The sequence below is a fragment of the Leuciscus leuciscus genome (assembly GCF_965113295.1).
Source record: "Leuciscus leuciscus genome assembly, chromosome: 21".
Classification (NCBI taxonomy): domain Eukaryota; kingdom Metazoa; phylum Chordata; class Actinopteri; order Cypriniformes; family Leuciscidae; genus Leuciscus; species Leuciscus leuciscus.
This window is the reverse complement of record NC_138745.1, coordinates 26,801,288-26,820,860: the sequence shown is the minus strand read 5'-3', so window position 1 is coordinate 26,820,860 and position 19,573 is coordinate 26,801,288. Positions and strand designations below refer to the sequence as shown.

The 19,573-nt window shown below is 37.0% G+C and overlaps 1 protein-coding gene and 1 long non-coding RNA gene across 25 annotated transcripts in view; both read left to right on the top strand.

Moving 5' to 3' along the window:
* Positions 1-265: 265 nt before the first annotated feature.
* On the top strand, positions 266-10,932 carry LOC309484792. Of its 2 annotated transcripts, none has more exons than XR_014200969.1 (3): positions 266-463; positions 1,460-1,635; positions 10,210-10,932. It is a non-coding gene; the product is annotated as an uncharacterized lncRNA (long non-coding RNA). The 2 variants fall into 2 exon arrangements; XR_014200970.1 differs by lacking the exon at positions 10,210-10,932 and adding an exon at positions 3,979-4,060.
* Positions 10,933-16,040: 5,108 nt separating this feature from the next.
* tcf7l2 (transcription factor 7 like 2) overlaps positions 16,041-19,573 on the top strand; it is an 86,636-nt gene continuing 83,103 nt past the window's right edge. For 6 of the 23 annotated variants that reach the window (XM_082151287.1, XM_082151302.1, XM_082151300.1 and 3 more), the window contains exons 1-3: positions 16,051-16,587; positions 16,729-16,795; positions 16,944-17,068. In XM_082151287.1, coding sequence (XP_082007413.1) covers positions 16,399-16,587; positions 16,729-16,795; positions 16,944-17,068 — 381 coding nt within the window. In that variant the 5' untranslated portion in view covers positions 16,051-16,398. Of the gene's footprint in view, positions 16,588-16,728; positions 16,796-16,943; positions 17,069-19,573 lie in introns of all 23 variants that reach the window. The other 17 variants (XM_082151303.1, XM_082151301.1, XM_082151293.1 and 14 more) reach the window with 8 other exon arrangements.

Sequence of the window (19,573 nt, the reverse complement as noted above, 5' to 3'; positions counted from 1 at the left end):
GCACAGCACATCTACTGTAGCTTTAACCGCCGAAAAGGCCTGCACACAACACAAATAAATAAATAAACATGCACATCAAAGGGATTTTCAAAAAGAAAAACAAAGCCAGAGCACGTTCGCAAACTCACACTTACACACACACACATACACACCCGTGCCAGAAAAAAAGCAAGCAGCCAAAGGCCTGAAAATGCACACATAGTTAACTGCCTGATAATGGCAGGCTTGAAGAACATGAGACAAAACAAAACAGAATGGCGAAAAGTATGTGTAATTCTGGATTCAGTTTGAAATGCTGTGATGCAATTTCTTGCTTTAACTGATTGATGCCATTCTCTCTTGAAGGATAAGTGGACCTTTTTGCATCCTCTTCCCAAAAAGTGTCTATCATTGCTGGGGTCGTGACTCGGGACACAAGGAATGAAACGGTTGAACCACAATTTGAATGCCATCATAGTGACGGGTAAATTTGATTTATTGAGTTACAGTACATTCGGTCACACTTTAGATTAGGGTCCAATTCTCACTATTAACTAACCATTAACTAAGATTTTTGTACTTAACATATTTATACATAATACATTTATATGTTATACATAATATTTAACTCCTAATTACTGCTTATTAATAGTTAGTAAGGTAGTTGTGTGTAGGTATTGGGTAGGATTAAGAGATGTAGAATATGGCCATGCAGAATATCGCATTAATATGTGCTTTATAAGTACTAATAAATCGCCAATATCCTAGTAATATACATGCTAATAAGCAACTAGTTAATAGTGAGAATTGGACCCTAAACTAAAGTTTTACCAAACATTCTCTTAATGCCTTCTTATTGAAAATTATTTCTGCTTTAGAGTAAAAAAAAAAGAGAGTTTAAAATAAATTCTTAGTCAGTTATGAAGCAATTACTTTTTTTATTGTCGGAAGAAACTGAATTACATACTTCTGTCTGTTTCAGTGTTTGTATTGTGATGTACAGGTATATGTCATGTTTACATTCTTTTCTCAGATTCTCCTTAATGAAATCATGCTGGGGAAAAAACATCCAGAGATTCTGTCTCGACCTGATCATAATGTCACACACACTTTTAGAGATAATGTTTCAATGAGTAGTGCATTATGGGATCACTATTGTCTCTTAGGAATAAACTGTGGTTCTGTGCGCTTTCCAGTTATCTTTCTAAAGCAACTGCAAAGCAAACAATTCCCTTATGGTTTGTAAATGGTGCTCCTGCATGTATTTGTTTTCCTTGACCAGAGAGAATCAAGGCCTGGCTAACAATCTCATGTAGCAGCATTTAATTTCTCACAGCATGTCATTTCTAAGCATAGCATGTTAAACTATAGCAGAGACAGAAAGTTTGCATACAAAACTTGCCGCCCAACATGTGTCGGCAGAGATGTTAGCTGCTAGATTACAGTCTATGTTTGGATAAAAGTGTTTTGATTTTGTCAGACCAGGTTGAGATGTGGTCTTCAGCAGCTCTGGCCTGCAGGACAGGATGAAATATTGAGTGTGTCCAGCGCCGTGGACGAAGGGCCCCGACTCTTTGTCCACACCGCAGCCGAAGGACCAAAGGTCTAACGTCCCTTCAACAACCACTTTGTGCTGAATCTCCAATGGATCAGTCGGTCAGTGCTTTATTTTTCATAATGCTTGCCTTTTCTTTTCTCAACTTCTCTCTCTCTCTCTCTTAATCAGGGCAGTCTAGGCCACACTTCTGTGACCTGGACTCAGTTTAGTACAGTTGAAAGAACACATCAGGTTGTGCTGCTCTCTCTGAGGGGCTGATATTATGGTACCTTTTACCTGTTAGGAGCTAGTGAGGCATCTTGCCCCTCTATAAATGAACTTCAGAGGGATGTGACTGACAGAAACACACAGTGAGCTCACCTATTTGACTGGCGGCTCTCTCAGACCCTTACCTCTCTTTTTTTTCCACTCACTGACTCTGGAGCTCTTTTTGGTCTTAATGGCGCGGTAATGGTTTAAGCAGACCGGCCTACGCCACACTCACATATTCACCGGCTGAATACAAACACACCAACACCTGGCTTGTTAAACGGGCTCTGGACTTGAAAGGTGGAAATCTTACATGCTTTTGCTCCATTTAATGAGTTATTAAATGAATACTTCACTGTAGACTGGTGTGGGTGAGAGGGTATGTTTGTGGGAAAGGGAAAGACAAAGAAATGGGGGCTCATGTGAATACTAAAGAAGGCTGAAGCACTGTTCAATTATTTTTTTTTTTATTGTTTATGTCTTCTAATTTTACTCCATACTTCTTATATTGATTGATTTTAGTCACTTTGACTATTTTATTTTGGTCGATAGATTTGAGAAAATTAAAACAGACGTGCAAACATTTAGCTATTCATTATCTGTTACAGAATTTACAACATGGCTTACACATTAGCATGTGCATTAGCATGTTAATGTCATGATGTGTTTGGGTGAGTTAATTAACCTGCTAGCAACGTGTTTCAGTTTAGTGGTGTGTTACGAAGCAGTCAATCTTGGCATTATTGACAATGATTGGATTATCATTGTTAGTGCGTTGTTAATATTTTTTGGTGTTATTTTTTTTCTTGTCATATTTTCATTAACAATATGTTGTAATAAAACATTTAAATAGTTTAAATAGTCATAATAGTGACAAGAAAAACTTAATTTCGTTGATGAGATTAGGGCCAGAAACATACTTTACAAGTACATGAACACAGGCCAACGCTCCGGCACTGTGCAGTCCAGTTGGTCCGGCAGTAACTGGTCTCAATATATATGACGAAACAGAGTAGTGCAGGTATGATGTCAAAACCCGGAAGTCGAATTACCATAAAGCCTGTGGTAAACATAAGTTGACAATACTTGACTTTTGTTCTACAATGTACACTGCACACACTCACACCCAAATCTAGTTCCTTATTAAAAACATACGTTTTCAGAAATGAACATAACTGCTGAACATTTGGGCTGAAAGAGAAATCTGACCATAAAATTACACATAGTTGTATGGAGTATGCTTCAGCTTTAACATGGTAGAAAAGTGAAGTAAGAGAGCGTTCCGCTCGTTTCTTGTGTTTCCCAGGCTTTTAATGGTAATGAGAGTCAGAGGGAGTCTTTCTCAGCTCTAATAACCTGTATGATGACACTTTATCTGTAGTTTGTGCATATAATCACTAAACTAAAGGGGGCGACCCCAGGGGCAGAGGTTCACTGCCTGACATTTGACATCTTCATAATTAACTGGGAAGGTCTGATCTCTTCCTTCAAATGACGTGCATATCTACTCCATTTAATATGCTTATAAGCACTATGTATTATTCAAACATGCAAATGAAGGCTGGTCAGAAAACAGACTTTTTGACACAGGTTTCACAGTTGTCGGCAGTAGTTACCCCAGCCTGATAATGAACGCTAGTCCATCTGGAATTACCCAACCACATAATGACTGAGGCAGTTTAACCCCTTTATAAAAGTCAAAACTGTCAATGAACTGACTCTTCCATCTTTTTTCCCCCTATTATAATAGAGGATTAGTAAATTATGTACACAGGTTAAGTGTTTTGACACTTTTGTTTACTTATGTTCAATGAATATTTTGGTACTTTGTTTGCTTGCTTCAGAGCCACTAAGGCGACATGATGATGGGAAAACATGAGATTGAGAATTAGATGAGAATTATTTTAATGCTTTTGCGTTTGCTTACAAAACTTTTGCGTTCTCCCAATAAACATTACATTCAATGTTTGTCGCAATGTCGCAAAACTATTGCGTTCCACAGTGAAACTTTCTGTTCTCTCGCAAAATATCTGCGTTCTCTTGCTAAAGTATTGTGTCCCCTGAGAAATATTTTGTTTCGCATGTAGTTTTTCTTCGCATATAGTTTTTTGATAGAGTGCAAAAGCACTGAAATATATTTGTTAACCCCCATCTCTTTCTTTAATTTTTTTACCATCACTATATCTCTTTAGGGGCTTCGTAGGTTGCCAATTGACATCCAATAAAAAATCTGGTTACTGAAGCGAAACCAGTTGAGAACCACTGCACTAGAGGTATGTTTATTTTGGATATAAAATACAATACATCTCTGCATGTGTGCCCTTACAATCTTTTTTAGTTGAACGTAGTCACTGTCCTCAGAGTGACTCCTCATTTAGAGTCCGAGCATGGAGATGGTCAACCACTTCTATGGTCTGAAGTGTTTGGAGGAGTCTGCAGTTGTTTTTTTTCTAAAGCCCAGCTTTTTTAAAGATGTGGTTTTGAGTCGGGGCAGAAAGAAAGACTCTTTAATGTGCTTTTTTTTGGGTTGCGTTAGTGTAAAGCACAGGCTGCTGGCTCGGCTTTGGCTTCACTGAGCCGGTAACCAGTACATGAGCCTCTTGTCCTCACCTCAGCCTTCTGAAAGCTGTCTGTCTCCTGCTCACACTCTAGAGGTGAAAAAGACACGGAGGGTTAGAACACAAGCACACGCTCTATTGCCTCTGCCAAAAGGGTCTTTCTGGGACAAATTATTGATGAAATATAATGTATTTAATTATTTATCTTTTCACTAACAACATTATTCATCTAATTCCATTCAAACTAAATAATTTGTTGATAATTGATCCTTATTGGGAAAGAGCATTACACTTCTACACATTGCTCATCCAGCGTAGTTTGTGCTGCAGATATAAATGAGACTATAGATCATTTGTTTACAGAAATTATTGTATGCATTATTAGGCATGATAACAACTTACTGCTAATTTCTGCGTAATTGTTGCTTAGTAATATATATATATATATATAGCTTTGCCAAATCAGCTTTCACAATAACTGTTTGGTAGTGTATAGTGTAGTATAGTGTGTGTGTGTGTGTGGCCTGGTAAACCCTTCATTATGGGGACAAAATGTCCCCACAAAGATGGCAATATCCGAAATCCTTGTCCTTGTGGGGACATCTTTTGGTCCCCATGAGGGAAAACGGCTTATGAACGTTTTCTGTGATGGGTAAGTTTAGGGTTAGTTTAAGGGGATCGTTTCTACAGTATAAAAATCATTATGTCTATGGAGAGTCCCCATAAAACATGAAAATGTGTGTGTGTCTCTAATAATACTATTAATGATGTCTAACAACAGCTGCAGTAAATATTATGTTTTTTAAACCATTGTTTTATGGTGATATTTCCTTTGGGCCGAACCAGCAACTGGTTTCTCCTTTTTTCAGTAGTTAGTCCATAAAAAGAACTACCACTTCATTGTCAGTGTCTTTAAGATATTGAGACAAGCCATTCTGTATTGAGTGAGTGCATCTCAATATCGGCTCATGTGACAAACTGAATAATTTACTTCCAGGGTCTTTTAAATAGGAAAAAAGGGGTGTAGATGGAGAATGATGGGGAAAAGAAGCAGGCCGTAGAAAAACCGTCCACATTTTGTTTACTTCTGGAGCTCATTGCAAATATCGAGCAGGATCGACAGCTTCTCCTCTTTTCCTTAAAGGATGTAAACATTTGTAAATTTGGGCTCACATGTGTCGAGGTGGATCAGTTTCCCCCGTCCACGGGGGTTTATTGAGTGTGCTATTGTTGATCTGCGAGTAAATCCCTGCATGCCCCCTCAATGCCTGGAGCCAGCCCCCAGCCCCTGATGCTCCCCGCTGCGCCCCCTCTCTCTTCCCTCTCTCTCTCTCTCCATGTACCTGGCCAGAGCTCCTCTGTCTCGATGCTTCCGCCCTTTTCTTTTTACGCTTCTGACGCTATCTGTCCGGCCACTCATTTGGTCGTATTTCCTATATCTGTAGCTCTGTCCCATAGTGCGAGATAGGCATAGCACATTTCAGATGTGAAGGCTGTTCCAAAAGGTAGGCACCTTCATTACGCTGCCTCCTGAGATACCTTGTCTAATCACGTTCATCCTTAACAAATGCAATCCCAGAATGCATAGCAACAAAGTAAGTGAAAATAATAAATCAAAGATGGCGGACAATGTGCGTGAATATAATTTATAATTATAATTACGAAGTTTATAAAATTTATAATAATAAAATATATTTAATTTATTATTTTTAATACACTAGAAAGCATTAATAAAAATATTTAAAAGCAAATGTATGTGTATGTTTATGATTTATTTGGATTGTAAAATAAGTTAATGAAATATATACACTACTGTTCAAAAGTAATATTTTGATATATTATTACAATTTGATTTTTTTTAAATACTTTTATATGTTTTAAAATGTAATTTATTCCTGTGATGCAAATATGAATTTTCAGCATCATTACTCCAGTCTTCAGTGTCACATGAGCCGAATATGCAGATTTGGTGCTCATGGAACATTTCCTATTATCATCAATGTTGAAAAAAGTTGTGCTGCTTAATATTTTTGTGGAAAAGTGATACATTTTTTCTTTGAATAATGAAATGTTCAAATGCATTAATTTGAAATAGAAATCTTTTGCAGCATTATAAATGTCTTTACTGTCACTTTTAATCCATTTAATGCATCCTTGCTGAATTGTTTTATTATGACTTTATTCCTCTCAAGTCTCCTGTATTGAAATCATTTGAGTCCCTCGTGCGATCCATATGAGAGGAGCGTTATTGAATGGCTCTCAAAGTTTCTGTCTTTATAGACTGTTCCGAATGAGTTGCTTATGATGTTCCGTTTCAGTTTGGAGGGAGTAAGGTTTTGGAACCGAGCTTATTCGTCTCAGTAGTGTTCTGTCTTTGTCTCCCCATCTTGAAGTGATCATTTCATACCGTTTGCGTGAATCTGTGAATCCCACACTGTTCTCATTGCTGCAGTATTTGGAGTTGTGATGACACAGTGCCCATGGGAACTGTGGGAAAGCTCATGCGGTGAGTATCATCACCATGATTGAAAGCTGTTACATTCGTAGCATGCCCAACACAACTATACATCATTTCGTCTGGTTTGGGCGGACCGTATTTTACTATCTTTTGTTATTTTACCAGGTGAACTGATTTTATCTCATTTAATCGAATTTCCTTTTAAGCCAGAGTTTTCTTTATATGTGCTTCACAAGGAGACGTCGTTCTGCGATAAGTATAATGTCATATTGCTATCTTCCCATTACATCTCACGTCTTCTGATCTTAATGCAAAAAACCCACTTGTGTTGTCATGAGTGAACGAGGCCATTTTGGTCTGGCAGTGTTCCATTAGACTTTTCCCCTCCTCTCTCCTTTGTCTTTGTCTTCTCCCATCTCTATTTGTGAGTCAAATCCCCCTCAGGTTTAGCCTAGGCTTTGTTATCCTGGATACTGTGCCCTCTCCCCATATATTTCAACTACAGGTTGGCAGAGACTCCAGTCACCCGAGGGAACTGCTGCGGCCAGTGGAGGTTCACTCGTAAAATAAAGGTTCTTAATTGCTGTTGATGGTTCATTGAAGAAGCCTTAACATCCATGGAACCTTTCCATTCCACAAAAGGTTCTTTATTGGGGATAATATTAAGACGTTGTACACACTAAGAAAAACATGGTTCAACTGTTCACTGAAACGTTCTTTGGGGAACCAAAAATGGTTCTTCTATGGCATCACTGCGAAAACACTCTTTTAGAACCTTTATGTTTAAGAGTGGGGCATATACCTCTTATTAGAGGAGTGACGATAAAGGAATAGTTCACACAATAAATAATATTATGTCATTATTTAATTACCATCAATTCTTTCTAAACCCATATGACTTTCTTTCTTTTGTAGAATACAAAAGTTTTTTTATTATTATTGTATTCTAAAAAAAATGGTTTTTTCTCATTAGCCTATAGCGTTGCTTGAGATGTATGGGGGTTTTAGTGTATGAGTTTTATTTGTTTTATTTGTTTTACTTCTGTGAGTCTGTTTTTTATTCTATTATACTTTGCTAATTTTATCTAATTCAGTTTTTTTCCCGTTTCTTTTACTGTATTTGTCTAATTGTACAGCACTTTGATACAACATTTGTTGTTTTTAAATGTGCTTTATAAATAAACTTGAATTAATGTTATGTTTTAGTCAGATCTGTTTAATGAATCAATTGATCTTTTTCATGAATCTGAACTGAATGATTTGTTTACAAATCAGACTGATTCAGTTCAAGTTCAAATCAATGACTCCAGTTGCAGTGGAGGGTAAGATTTTTAGTGAATACAAATTTAAATATCAGTGGTTTTTCTCACTCAACGCTATTATATAACTTCAGAAGACTTTGGGTATAGCACCTAGGTCTACTTTTATGGTGCTTTTGAATTCATTATAGCTGTAAGTAAAAAAAAAAAAAAAAAAAAGGATTAGTCCATTAATAAAAATGTCTTTCTCTGTGTTCCTTGAATACAGATTGGAAATGACATGAGAGTGAGTAAATGATGACAGAAATGTCATTATTTGGTTAAACCGATCCATTAAGGAGCTTGGTTTTAGGTCCCAGAATATGTGCTTGTTGTGACGTTACTATAGCAGTATGTGTTTTGGAACAGGAATGTGAAATTTGAGTCACATCGAACAAGCAAACCCCAAACCAGATTTGTTTTCCGTTAACACTCAGACCTGCCGGCCACTTTGGTCCAAGTTTGTTCTATTTTGAAACCCCGAACCTCTGCGGTATGGGAGCGCATGGGTTTTGCATCTGTTTGTTAGTACGTTCAGCTGGACACATTGTCTCGCCAACACCTTCCAACGTTACCAAAACACAAACAAGAGAACCATTCTTTCTCTGTTCCCCTTCCTCTATTCCTCTCTCCCTCACTATTTCTCCTCCCTTCCCTTTCTTTCCCGCCATTTCATCTTATTAAAGCGCATGGATTGTCACCGTTATTTACCAAATATAGTCTGACAAAGAAGAAGTGGGAATTTTTACTGATTGAAGATCAAAGTGGCAAAGTCTCCTCCTCAAATCCCACCCTTTCTATTAGAGCCCCTTAAGAACAGAGGAAAACATCAATTTCTCACACATCAATGGCGGCTTCATAATCAATTGAAAAAGACACTTGTATGGGGATGCAAATCTTATCTTTGTCTTATTAAAGCTTTTAGAAGATACATGCCAGGATTTAATGTTATTAAATAAAAGAGGTCGGTTTTTTAATCTAAAGATGCAGAGGCGTTAGTAATGGTCTAAATCAAAGCCTGGGGAGTCTCTTAATAACCAGTAGAGTTTTCCTATCCTTATTAATATTGATAAAATATACTGTGATGTGATCTCTGTGCTTATGATGCATTTTGGAGATGGTTAATGAACAAAAATAGGATGTGGGATTCATTTCCCAACTAGAGGACAGCACGGGCGACCCGGGTGGAAAATGAGTTTTTGCTCTGGACATTGAAATGAACAAAAGCTTTTGCTACTAATGTTGCTTTAAAGTGAGCACAAACCTCACTGCTTTTCAACAGCCGAGCTTCATTCTGGAGTGGTTTGTATATAAATATGCCTTTGTGTGTTTGTTCAAATATATAAAAAGACAACTGCTTTGCCCTCTGACTCGCCTTTTGTTTCGGGTCATGAATTGCTTTCTGGAAGTGTAATGAGTCGATTTTGTAAAAACTTGAGCTCAAGGTTGTTGCATGCAGAAAAATCATCATTAAAGATCCAAGGTTGACACGTTCTCATTAGTGAATCACACTCATGATGCTCCTAGCATTATGCGATTCTTTGAGACATTAAATTCACATGCACACATACACAAAAGCATCAAATGATGTAAGGAAATGCCATACAGAAATAATAAATAAATAAATAAAACGATCAGGGTCTTTACTGTTGTTCAAGTTCACAGTCACTGACATAAATACACTTAAAAGATAAAACACAATCTACTATTTAGATTGATGAGGTTTAGTATCCACCTGTACAATGGCACTGAAATGCATTTGAAAAAAAAAAACTTCAGTTATAGTATCAAAACAAAGCAATTGACGTGATTTTTGAATGGTATTTGTTTAAAGCTGTCTGAGCTAAAATGCTAGCCAGATTTTTTATTTTTTTGCATTAATTTCAAAATTAAGCCCTAGTATGAGGAACCCTGCTAGGTGTATCTATAGGGCTCAGCAGAGAACCACATTTGAGATTAAATGGACTACAGACTTTCCCATCCCTGTAAAAGAATCCCTGTAATCTCAAATGTGTCTCCTTTAGAGTTTCAGAAAAGATCTAGCCTGTTTTATCTACATTAATCTCTATACTATATGTCAACAATTGTCATATCTGTTTCTATTTGAAGGAGTTTCAGAAGACGAAGCTGAATACAACTGAACTGAGACCTCCATCAAGTCTCCTGAGGTATGAAAGAGCAACCTGTGTATATTTCATTATGGATTGTTTAAATGCATTTAGAGCATTTAATCTTGTTATTTAGAATGGAGCAGTTCATGATGTAAAACGCATCCTTCTGAGACTAATATCCATATACAGTTCAGACCCACATGCACTATGATCTATGATAGCTGTCAGCCATTGCCTCTACTACGTTGAAAACTTTTCCTGCTCTTTCTGCCTGGGAAACTGCCTGCTGTTTCCTGTATCTTGCTCAGGAAGAAGCTTTTCAGATGCGTCCTTGAACTTAAAAAATGAGAGGGCCTCTGCTAGAACAAATGTTCTGCAAATAATACACCCATATGAGGTCACCATCAGAAAATAGGTTTCAAATAACAGCATTTGTCTTTTATTTTAGGTTTCCTATCTTAAAACTAAAATTCTCACAATTGTAAAGCCCAGTTATATTTAATTTTCAGCATTCCGCTTTAGAAGAAGCGGAAATTGAGCTTGCAAGCCTTTCAATGTAGACTCCATCGACTGTGAGTGTGCCACTGTATAGTGGACCTTTCTTTACAAGAGCTAAAATCGATAGCATGTGCTTTGTTGTCAGCTCCGTTTAAAAAATTGGGCTGTGTGAGCGGACGGAAAATACATAATTCGGACTGGCCGCGAGTTCGAGCGGAACGTGAACAAGGGAAATATAGGCTGAAATATTCTCCATGTTGTCATTATCATGTGATCTAGTGTCAGTTGCGTCGTTTAACTGCTATTCATAAATCCTCTCCTGTGGCCTCATGGGATAGTAAAGTGTCCATAGTATTTTAAATGGTTCTAGGCTTCACATTTGGAACCCATAAAAGGATGAGTTCAATCAAATTCTTAAAAAAATTTTTTTTTTTAAACAAACATTTTAAGGGTTTCAAACATGGTGTTTTTGTTATCATTGCAATCAGATTTCATGCAAATGTGAATTAAATAGTTAATGTGATACTTTACTCAACAATATCCATAATACACAAATGTTATCTAACTGAACATAAAGAATTATTTCATATATTCAGTTTGTTAGTGTAAAAAACTTTTTGTGCCAATAATTTCTTTATTATTAATATAGGTTTTTTATACTTTCATTTTTATTATTGGAATAAAGTAATTTGGAGTTCTATATAGAACCCAAATGAACTTATTAAGAGTGCCAGCTGGTGTTTGGCCCCATTTTGCTCCAGTTTCTGTGCTTCTCTAAAGCCAAAAAAGATATCTACTCAACAAATTCAACTAATCTATTATAGAGAAGCACTCATAAATGGTAAATATTTGGATAACAGAGAGTACGGCAAGCTAAAACACAAGCATTGCAAAGATCACGATGACTTTATGTAATCATACAGCATTAAGGTTTTTGTCTTTACGACAAGCTGTTGTTGACATTAGTATAATTTATACAGACTTTATGAAAACTGTGGGCAGGAATCGACTGTCTGCTGAGAGAGAGAGAACATTTGATCCAGAGGCTGTACTCAAGAGATAACTCTAAGGTCATAGGTTCATTCTCTGAGTAATGTAGGTTTGGTGTGATGTCAGAGAGTTTCCTCTGTGTGTGCCTTGGCTCCAATATTCGACGTGACTGCCGAGTTTAAGAAATGTGAGCACATACATACACACTGATGCACTGCTTCAGGTGGATACATGTTTGTATTGCTCCAAACCCAAACCTTGATAAATGTCTGTCGCGTCCATGTATGAAAACGGCTGCTGTTTGTTTTGGAAAACAGATTCAGTGCTCCTCCTTTCCCAAATATTTCCCACTATGGAGTATCTGACAGACTCCAGGGGTGAGAGACATGTTCAGATGTAGTTAAAGCCATGGATGGGACTACAATGTTTTAATTTGCAAATGCATCATGTTTCCATCCACCTCTTTTTATGCAAAATTTGTGATATTGCATAAAATAACAACGGATGGAAACAGCAAGATGCGCATAACTTCTAAAAATACATACACACTCAGTTGAGTTGGATAATTTTATGATGGAAACACATTTACCAAATAAATCTCTCGATGAACAAAAAACTCACATGACTTTGCCTCAACAGAGGATGTGATAACTGGACTAACCAGTGGACCAATGTTGCCAGAGCCAAAGTCTGTCGTCAAAATGATTTGGTTTAATTCCCTCCCTGAACTGTTTCACATGATTGCGTTCACAAACACCTTGCTGAACGCAAGATAGCATGACAGCATTTCATCTGTGCGCTCTAAGGCACAAGTCATTTATGATGTAGGATAAAAGAGCCACAGTGGCTTCCTTTTTTATTATAGATATTTTGCGCCAATTTCCCAAGAAGTGATGATTTTGTTCTCTTGAACACATGGGATGGAAACTGGGTTTTATTCGCAAATGTTTTGTGCGATATTCCAATTTTGCGCATAAGTTATGGAAACACAATGGGATGGAAACATAGCTAGTGATGTTCTCTGGAATACAGGTTTATAAGACTAAATGTTAATGTGGCAATCCAAGATTCTCAGAGCCAAATAAATGACACATCTCTTAGTCAAATCCTGTGTTTCATAAAATAGAAAAGAAAAGAAAGATGCACTGTTTGACTTTGTTTGGAACTTTAATAATCTATTAACTTTTCCATTCCATCAAAACTGATTTACTCGCACACAAATGATCAGCGTGACTTTGTTCTGACTGTAATCTTTTCAAAATGCTGAGGATAACTCAATTAGCTTGATTCTGTTTTTCAGTCTGCCCTTAAAATATACATTATAAAATGAAACTTTGCATAATGTTGTAAAGAAAATAATTTCCCTATTGTTGGTCTGAGCCTGCAAAACATGAAGATCCATTAGAATCGCATAATTGTGGTTAACCAACTCATTATTCACAGGATAAAATTCAACTGAACTCCTACAGGAAAAAAATGCTAAAATGGTGCGCAGAGGCTCTCTCTCAATGGGGAAATTTGCAATTGACTAAATGCGAAAAGGTTAAATGCCAAGTTCCACTTGTAAAAACTAAAAAACTTTTTTTTTCTCTTCCTTTTTTGTTTTATTCAACTAGCTTAGAGGGGATCTGGCATAAATCAAGTTGTATTCACTATTAACCCAGCTTTTAAAATGCACATATTGTTACTCTGAAAACAACCGGGAAGACCATTAAGAGAGCCCATAATATGCTAATTAAGAACAGAGCCATTTCATCCAGTGCATGAACACACAGGCATTGTGGGTAATTAACTGCTTGCACAGACGCAAAATCCTACCAGGTAACATTTTGCACAGAACACAGTATAGAGATAAGGGCAATGCACATAAATCACATTTTGTACGGAACAAATTATTTTCTATTTTTGTTTACTTAAACCTGATAAAATATTGGCGCAGAGAGAATAGGTCAGTCTGAACCGTGTTTTAACACCTGGATTGACCATAGGTTTAGGTCCAGCAGGGGACTAAATAGAGCAAGGCTTGGCTTAGCAAGGCTGATAAAACGCACCCAATCTAAGTGAACTCTCAGTAACCTGCTGAGGCAATCCAGGGAGATGCTAGCTAGGAGCTCAGCTGCTTTGGTCTGGTATCTGCAGGCTCCAGACTTCTGAAGTCAAAAAGCAATGGGGCATCTTTCAGCTGCTGACAGCACATTTTAAATACTGAGCGTTATTGTTCAATCATATTGACACTATAAGGATGTCTATGCCATAGATCTTATATTTATAAATCATTTCAAAGAGTTTGAAGATGTGTCATGCTGCATTTTCTGCATTTTGGGGGATTATTATCCCAATTAATTCATATATAATCTGTGCTATGATTTGTGAAATGTGATATTATTTATATATTCTGTTGCCGGTTGTTATATTGCTGTTTTTGTAATATATGGTTGCTTATATTAAAATAAAATGCTCTTCTTGTACCGAGTGCAAATTTTATTTGCATACAATGTATATTTATATTCCAAAAAACAAAATGAATATACACTGTTTCTCCCCCAGTGTATTATATTATAAGGGCTACACTGCAAGGTCAGTTCAAATGACGTTTCTACATATTTCCACCAGTGAAATTCAGGTAGGAAAATGAATGAATCTTTCTATTCACATTATACTGTGTGACTGACATTGTTAAAATGGATGTAAGGAAATAGCTCATTTAAAAAATAAACCAATACGTAACCAAATAATGCTAAATGGGGGGAAATACTATGATGAGCACTACTAATCAAAACACAGAGGGATGTCTTATATATATATCTTTAAAAAAGGTTCAGTGAGGAACCCTAGGGTTCTTGACTCAATTTAAAAAAAAAAAAATGCTTTATGCCAAAAAGGTTCTATAAAAGAAATGTCTTAAATGATTGCATAATACATTCATGTTTAATGCGTTATTTACATTTTTTTTTTACGAGCTATATTATTAAACTCATACAATTAAATTAAAAGCGCCTGACAGAACCTTTTATGGTTCTAAATAGAACCTTTTCTTCCAAGAGTGTATTTCATTCAATTTTGGGAAGCCACTTTTACCATATAGTTTTGTTTTAATTTTATAATATTTTATTATTTGTATATATACTTATGTATGTATATGCTTTATTTCAATCCAAAACTTACAAAACATTAGCTAGAAATGCTAAAAAGTTTGCCCTCGCATTTTTGCTGAGAGGAGACGTGAGAGAAAGGATATTCAACCTACACCCCCCTTGTCTTTATTCATAATGAATACAGGTTATCTGGCCTCAATTAGCCCGTCTGCGCACACCCCAGCCTGTCTCAAAACCAACCCATTTCTAATACTGGTCTGGCCTATATATATATATATATATATATATATATATATATATATATATATATATACACATATATATACACACACACACACACACACACACACACACACACACACACACACACATTATATATTATATATACATATATATATATACACAATATGATACAATGCAGAAATAAATATTAGGTTTTTTGTGTCTACAATTACACAAACACACACACACACACACACACACACACACACACACACACACACACACACATATATATATATATATATATATATATATATATGCCCATTTTAGGCACACAAAGCTGTGTTTTTTGTGTGTGTAAAATCAAAGTGTCAAGCTGCAGTGACAGGTTACACTTGTTGACCATTTTCAGTTTAATCACTGGTGAAGTGCAAATGGATGGATGGATAGAAACAAAGATGTTGACATAAAGAAAACATTTCCGTGTAGGCTATATGATTATACTGTGTTGAATAATGTCAGCCTGTTCTGCAATTAATCACATTTTAAAACACCGATACAAACTACGTCATTTAAACGATTTCTTCATATTTTCCCTTGCACAGTAAATCTTTTTAAGTAAAATAGTTTTGAAGTGATTGTGATGTTAACATAAATAGGTTTGATTTCGAGCAGTGCAGAGTTTATTCTCATTTGAGTTGAAGTTTGATATTTCAGCCCACTAGCACCTCCTAAAAAAACTGCCGAAAATAAGGAAGCCGATATGATTCTAGCTGTGCACAGTTTCACTGCTCAGATACACACAGACTACCGCACAAGTGTCTTCCGCCTATTTTTCCATTCATTCCTGTACAAAAGCAAACAGGGGCGACTCGCTTTAACTGTCCTGCTCTTCACCAAAAGCTCTTTTCCTCTCCCTCTCTCTGTTTCTCGCGCGCGCGCTCTCTCTTTCGCTCTCGTTCAAGCCCTTTTCCCCCTCCAGTACTTTTTCCTGCCCCTCTCTATTTATGAAAACGTCACTTCAAGTCCCTCCCTGTTTGAATCTCATTAGTTTTTTTCTTGTGTGTTTCTCCCTGTCAATAATCCCGAATCCAGACTCTCTCTATTTCCATCCCTCTCTATCTGTCAATCAGCGCCGCCTTTGAACTGAAAACCACTCCGACCAACTTCAACTCCCTCAATCCGAGCGCCTCAGCTCCGTCTCCGGCTTCTGTTTCTGCCAAGATTGCCCTCTTCTTTTTGAGTTTTGAACACTCACCCAGCCAAACGCCACTGCGAGTCCCTAAACTTAAAACTCGGGATTCGGGGATCACACCAAGATCAAGGGTTTAAAAACTTTTGGGTGTTTTGGCCCCCCGCAAAATTAGCGCTCCTCGGGAAAAATGCCGCAGCTGAACGGCGGTGGAGGGGACGATCTGGGTGCGAACGATGAAATGATTTCCTTCAAAGACGAAGGCGAACAGGAGGAAAAGATTTCGGAGAACTCTTCAGCAGAAAGGGATTTAGCAGATGTCAAGTCTTCTCTTGTAAACGAGTCGGAAACGAATCAAAACAGCTCTTCGGATTCGGAGGTAAGTGACAAATAACCGCAAATCCGCGACTTGTCCAGAAGTTTTACTTGCACATTTCTTGTTTAAACACGCTGCTAACTAGCTAACGATCTCCTCGCTGTGATTATTCAATGCATTCCCTGTGTTTCGTTGCATTTCAAGGCGGAAAGACGGCCTCCGCCTAGATCTGAAAGTTTCAGAGACAAAACAAGAGAAAGTTTAGAGGAGGGTGAGTGCTTGTTTTCTCTAAATCATCTTTTTGCACAGGACAACAACACTGTGCATCGGTTCCGTTTGCCTCTGCACGTACGTACAAAGTTTTTGGGAATGTAACTTAAACTAAAAGTTTTCCTCTTTTTTCCCCCCCGCCATGTTAGCTGCGAAAAGGCAAGATGGAGGGCTGTTCAAGAGCCCACCGTACCCGGGCTATCCATTTATAATGATTCCCGACCTCACGAGCCCGTACCTCCCGAACGGATCGCTCTCTCCCACCGCGCGCACAGTAAGTGTTTTTAACGTGTTTCTGCAGCCACATGCACGTAGCTAAAGCACCACGTCCATGTTTAGGAATTGCTTTGGTAGGCTAGTGAACTTCTGCCACAATTCACTCTGAGTCTGAACTGTACAGTGGCATGCCGCTCGCGCGGATACACTGTCGCCCTGAACGAGCGCTGCCCGCGAGGCGCGAGCGCGTGGACAGACCCGCGCGAGCGGCAAGTACAGTGGAACGCATAATGTGCTTTCATGACGTGCACAAACACACAGCCACAGCTACTTTTAACTCCGTTGTTATTATTTCTTAAAATTTTCCTCGACTATATGTGCCTTCTCGCCAAGTAATCTTTGCTTTATATTCTGCAATTTTACAGTAGGCTATTATTAATTTTAATGGTCTGTGTAGCCCACTTGAATAACTAGTGGATTAGCTCGTTTGCTTTAAACGGTACATTTAATGTGCAGTAGCGTATGTTCCTGAATTTCTAAAACTGAAACGTACGAGAATGTTTGAACGATTTTATTAATAATAATAATAATAATATCATCTTCCCTGTTTTTGTTATTATTATAATCGTTGTTGTTGTTGTTAAAAAATAAGGCGTTTCTGATATTTAACATTTAACCCTACAAAAATGCAAAGCTTAATTTTAATTGAAGCTTTAATATTTTTTATATAAAATCAAAGTGATACCATAATTATGATCTGCGTTTTTTTTTTCTGCCACTTTGAATTGAAAATCGAGTAAAAATGATAAAGTATTGTCAGTTTAAATGATAGAAACAAAGATGCTGTTGTGACATGATGATGAAAACATGTCATGTGTTGTACAATGTGCCACATACAAACCACTTTTTTTTTTGTTGTCATTTATCTTAGCTAATTTATGAGTAATTTATCCTAGCTTAACAGAATGTCGATTTGTGTTATTTAAAGAAGTCAATGCACATAAATGTTAATGCCAAAGAGCATCGTGGGAAATGTTTATGGTAATTAGTGGAAGTCAGTCAATGGATTTGTGATCGTCAGAATGAAAGCACAATATTGCTCATACCACCCTTGACATGAGTGTAGTACAATATTAGACAGCAGTAATATTTAAAAATGAATAAACATTTGCATTAAATATAATATATTTTATGTTTGCAGTAACATTTTGTCATGGCATGATTGACTTTTTGTTTAGAGCATGCAATAGGTTGAATAACATGTAATGTGCATTGTACAATATTTCAGTGTAAATAGAGATTGTTGTTTATATCAGCTTTGCATGGTTGTCTGGCACTAGGAATAATTTTTGCTGATTTAGTAGGTACATTTTTTATTTTTTATTCACAATGGATTAAAAAAAAAAAATTTTAATGTCATTGTTGTAGAAATAACATAAGGACAGGGGAAATTGTGCAGTAGGTCATTCCTGATGTTCATAATCAGTTCTAGGTTTAATCTGAAACGTGAAGGTGCGCTTTATGACAATGACATGTGGTGTAACCTAAAATTAAGTAAATGACTACATTCAAAATGTACTGCTCTGAAATTTTGGATTCAGCTGTTAAAAAAAAGAAGGAAAAAAAGGCATTCTCCTGTTTCTAGCATCAGTGTGACATTTTTGAAGAAACATCTCTGACTGTTATCGCGTGCTTCTCGAAACATGCCTTTTTGCTGAATCTGTTTTTCACCTGCTGATAATTTCTTTACTGATGCACATTATAGAAACGTTCACATATAAACTAAAGCACAGAAAATTATCAAAGCATCAGTATGACCACCGCAAATGTGCATAAATTAGAAGGAATATGAAGAAAGTATTTGACACATAGCGTGTTAGGTCAGAATCTCAGAGATGCTTTTACCAGAGCTCATAGTCTGATAGTTCCTCTTCCTGCAGAGATGGAGCCCTGTCTAAATCGCTGGCTTATTCATTTTTGGCTACCAAGAATATATTTAGGAATCTCCCATGGAAGTAGGATCATTGTTTGATATCCTCCCCTATAGTATGTAGCTGGATGTACAGTGCAGGTCTGTTCTGGCCTTTTATCCAAAATATTTTACCCATAGATATAATGCATTTCTTTATAGTTGTATGTTGTAATGTTTGATCTCTTACTGTAACAAGGCCTACAGATCTCAGTCTTTGACATGGTGCTGTAGTCCTTCACCCCGCTTCTTTGCCATGAGGTCTGCTTCCTATGAGCTGCCTGGGCGTCCGACCCATGCCGCTTTGAAGTTGAATGCCGTTGTATTCATAAACGCATTTCTTAAGTAGAGGATAAATAATTCACCTGAGCATCGATTAGCTGTCGCTCCGTTTAACGAATTCGCAGGGCTTGTTGTGGTTTGCTGCCGATGATGTGCTTTTCAGGATTTGTTTGCTTTTTCCTTTTCTCTCTCTCTCTTTTAAAAAAAAAAAAATAAATCTCACTAGTATTAATCAAGCAGTTGATACAATCCAGTTTTATTGCATTTTAAATATTCAGATGTATTTCCTGAACCAGTGTTTTATTTTCAGGA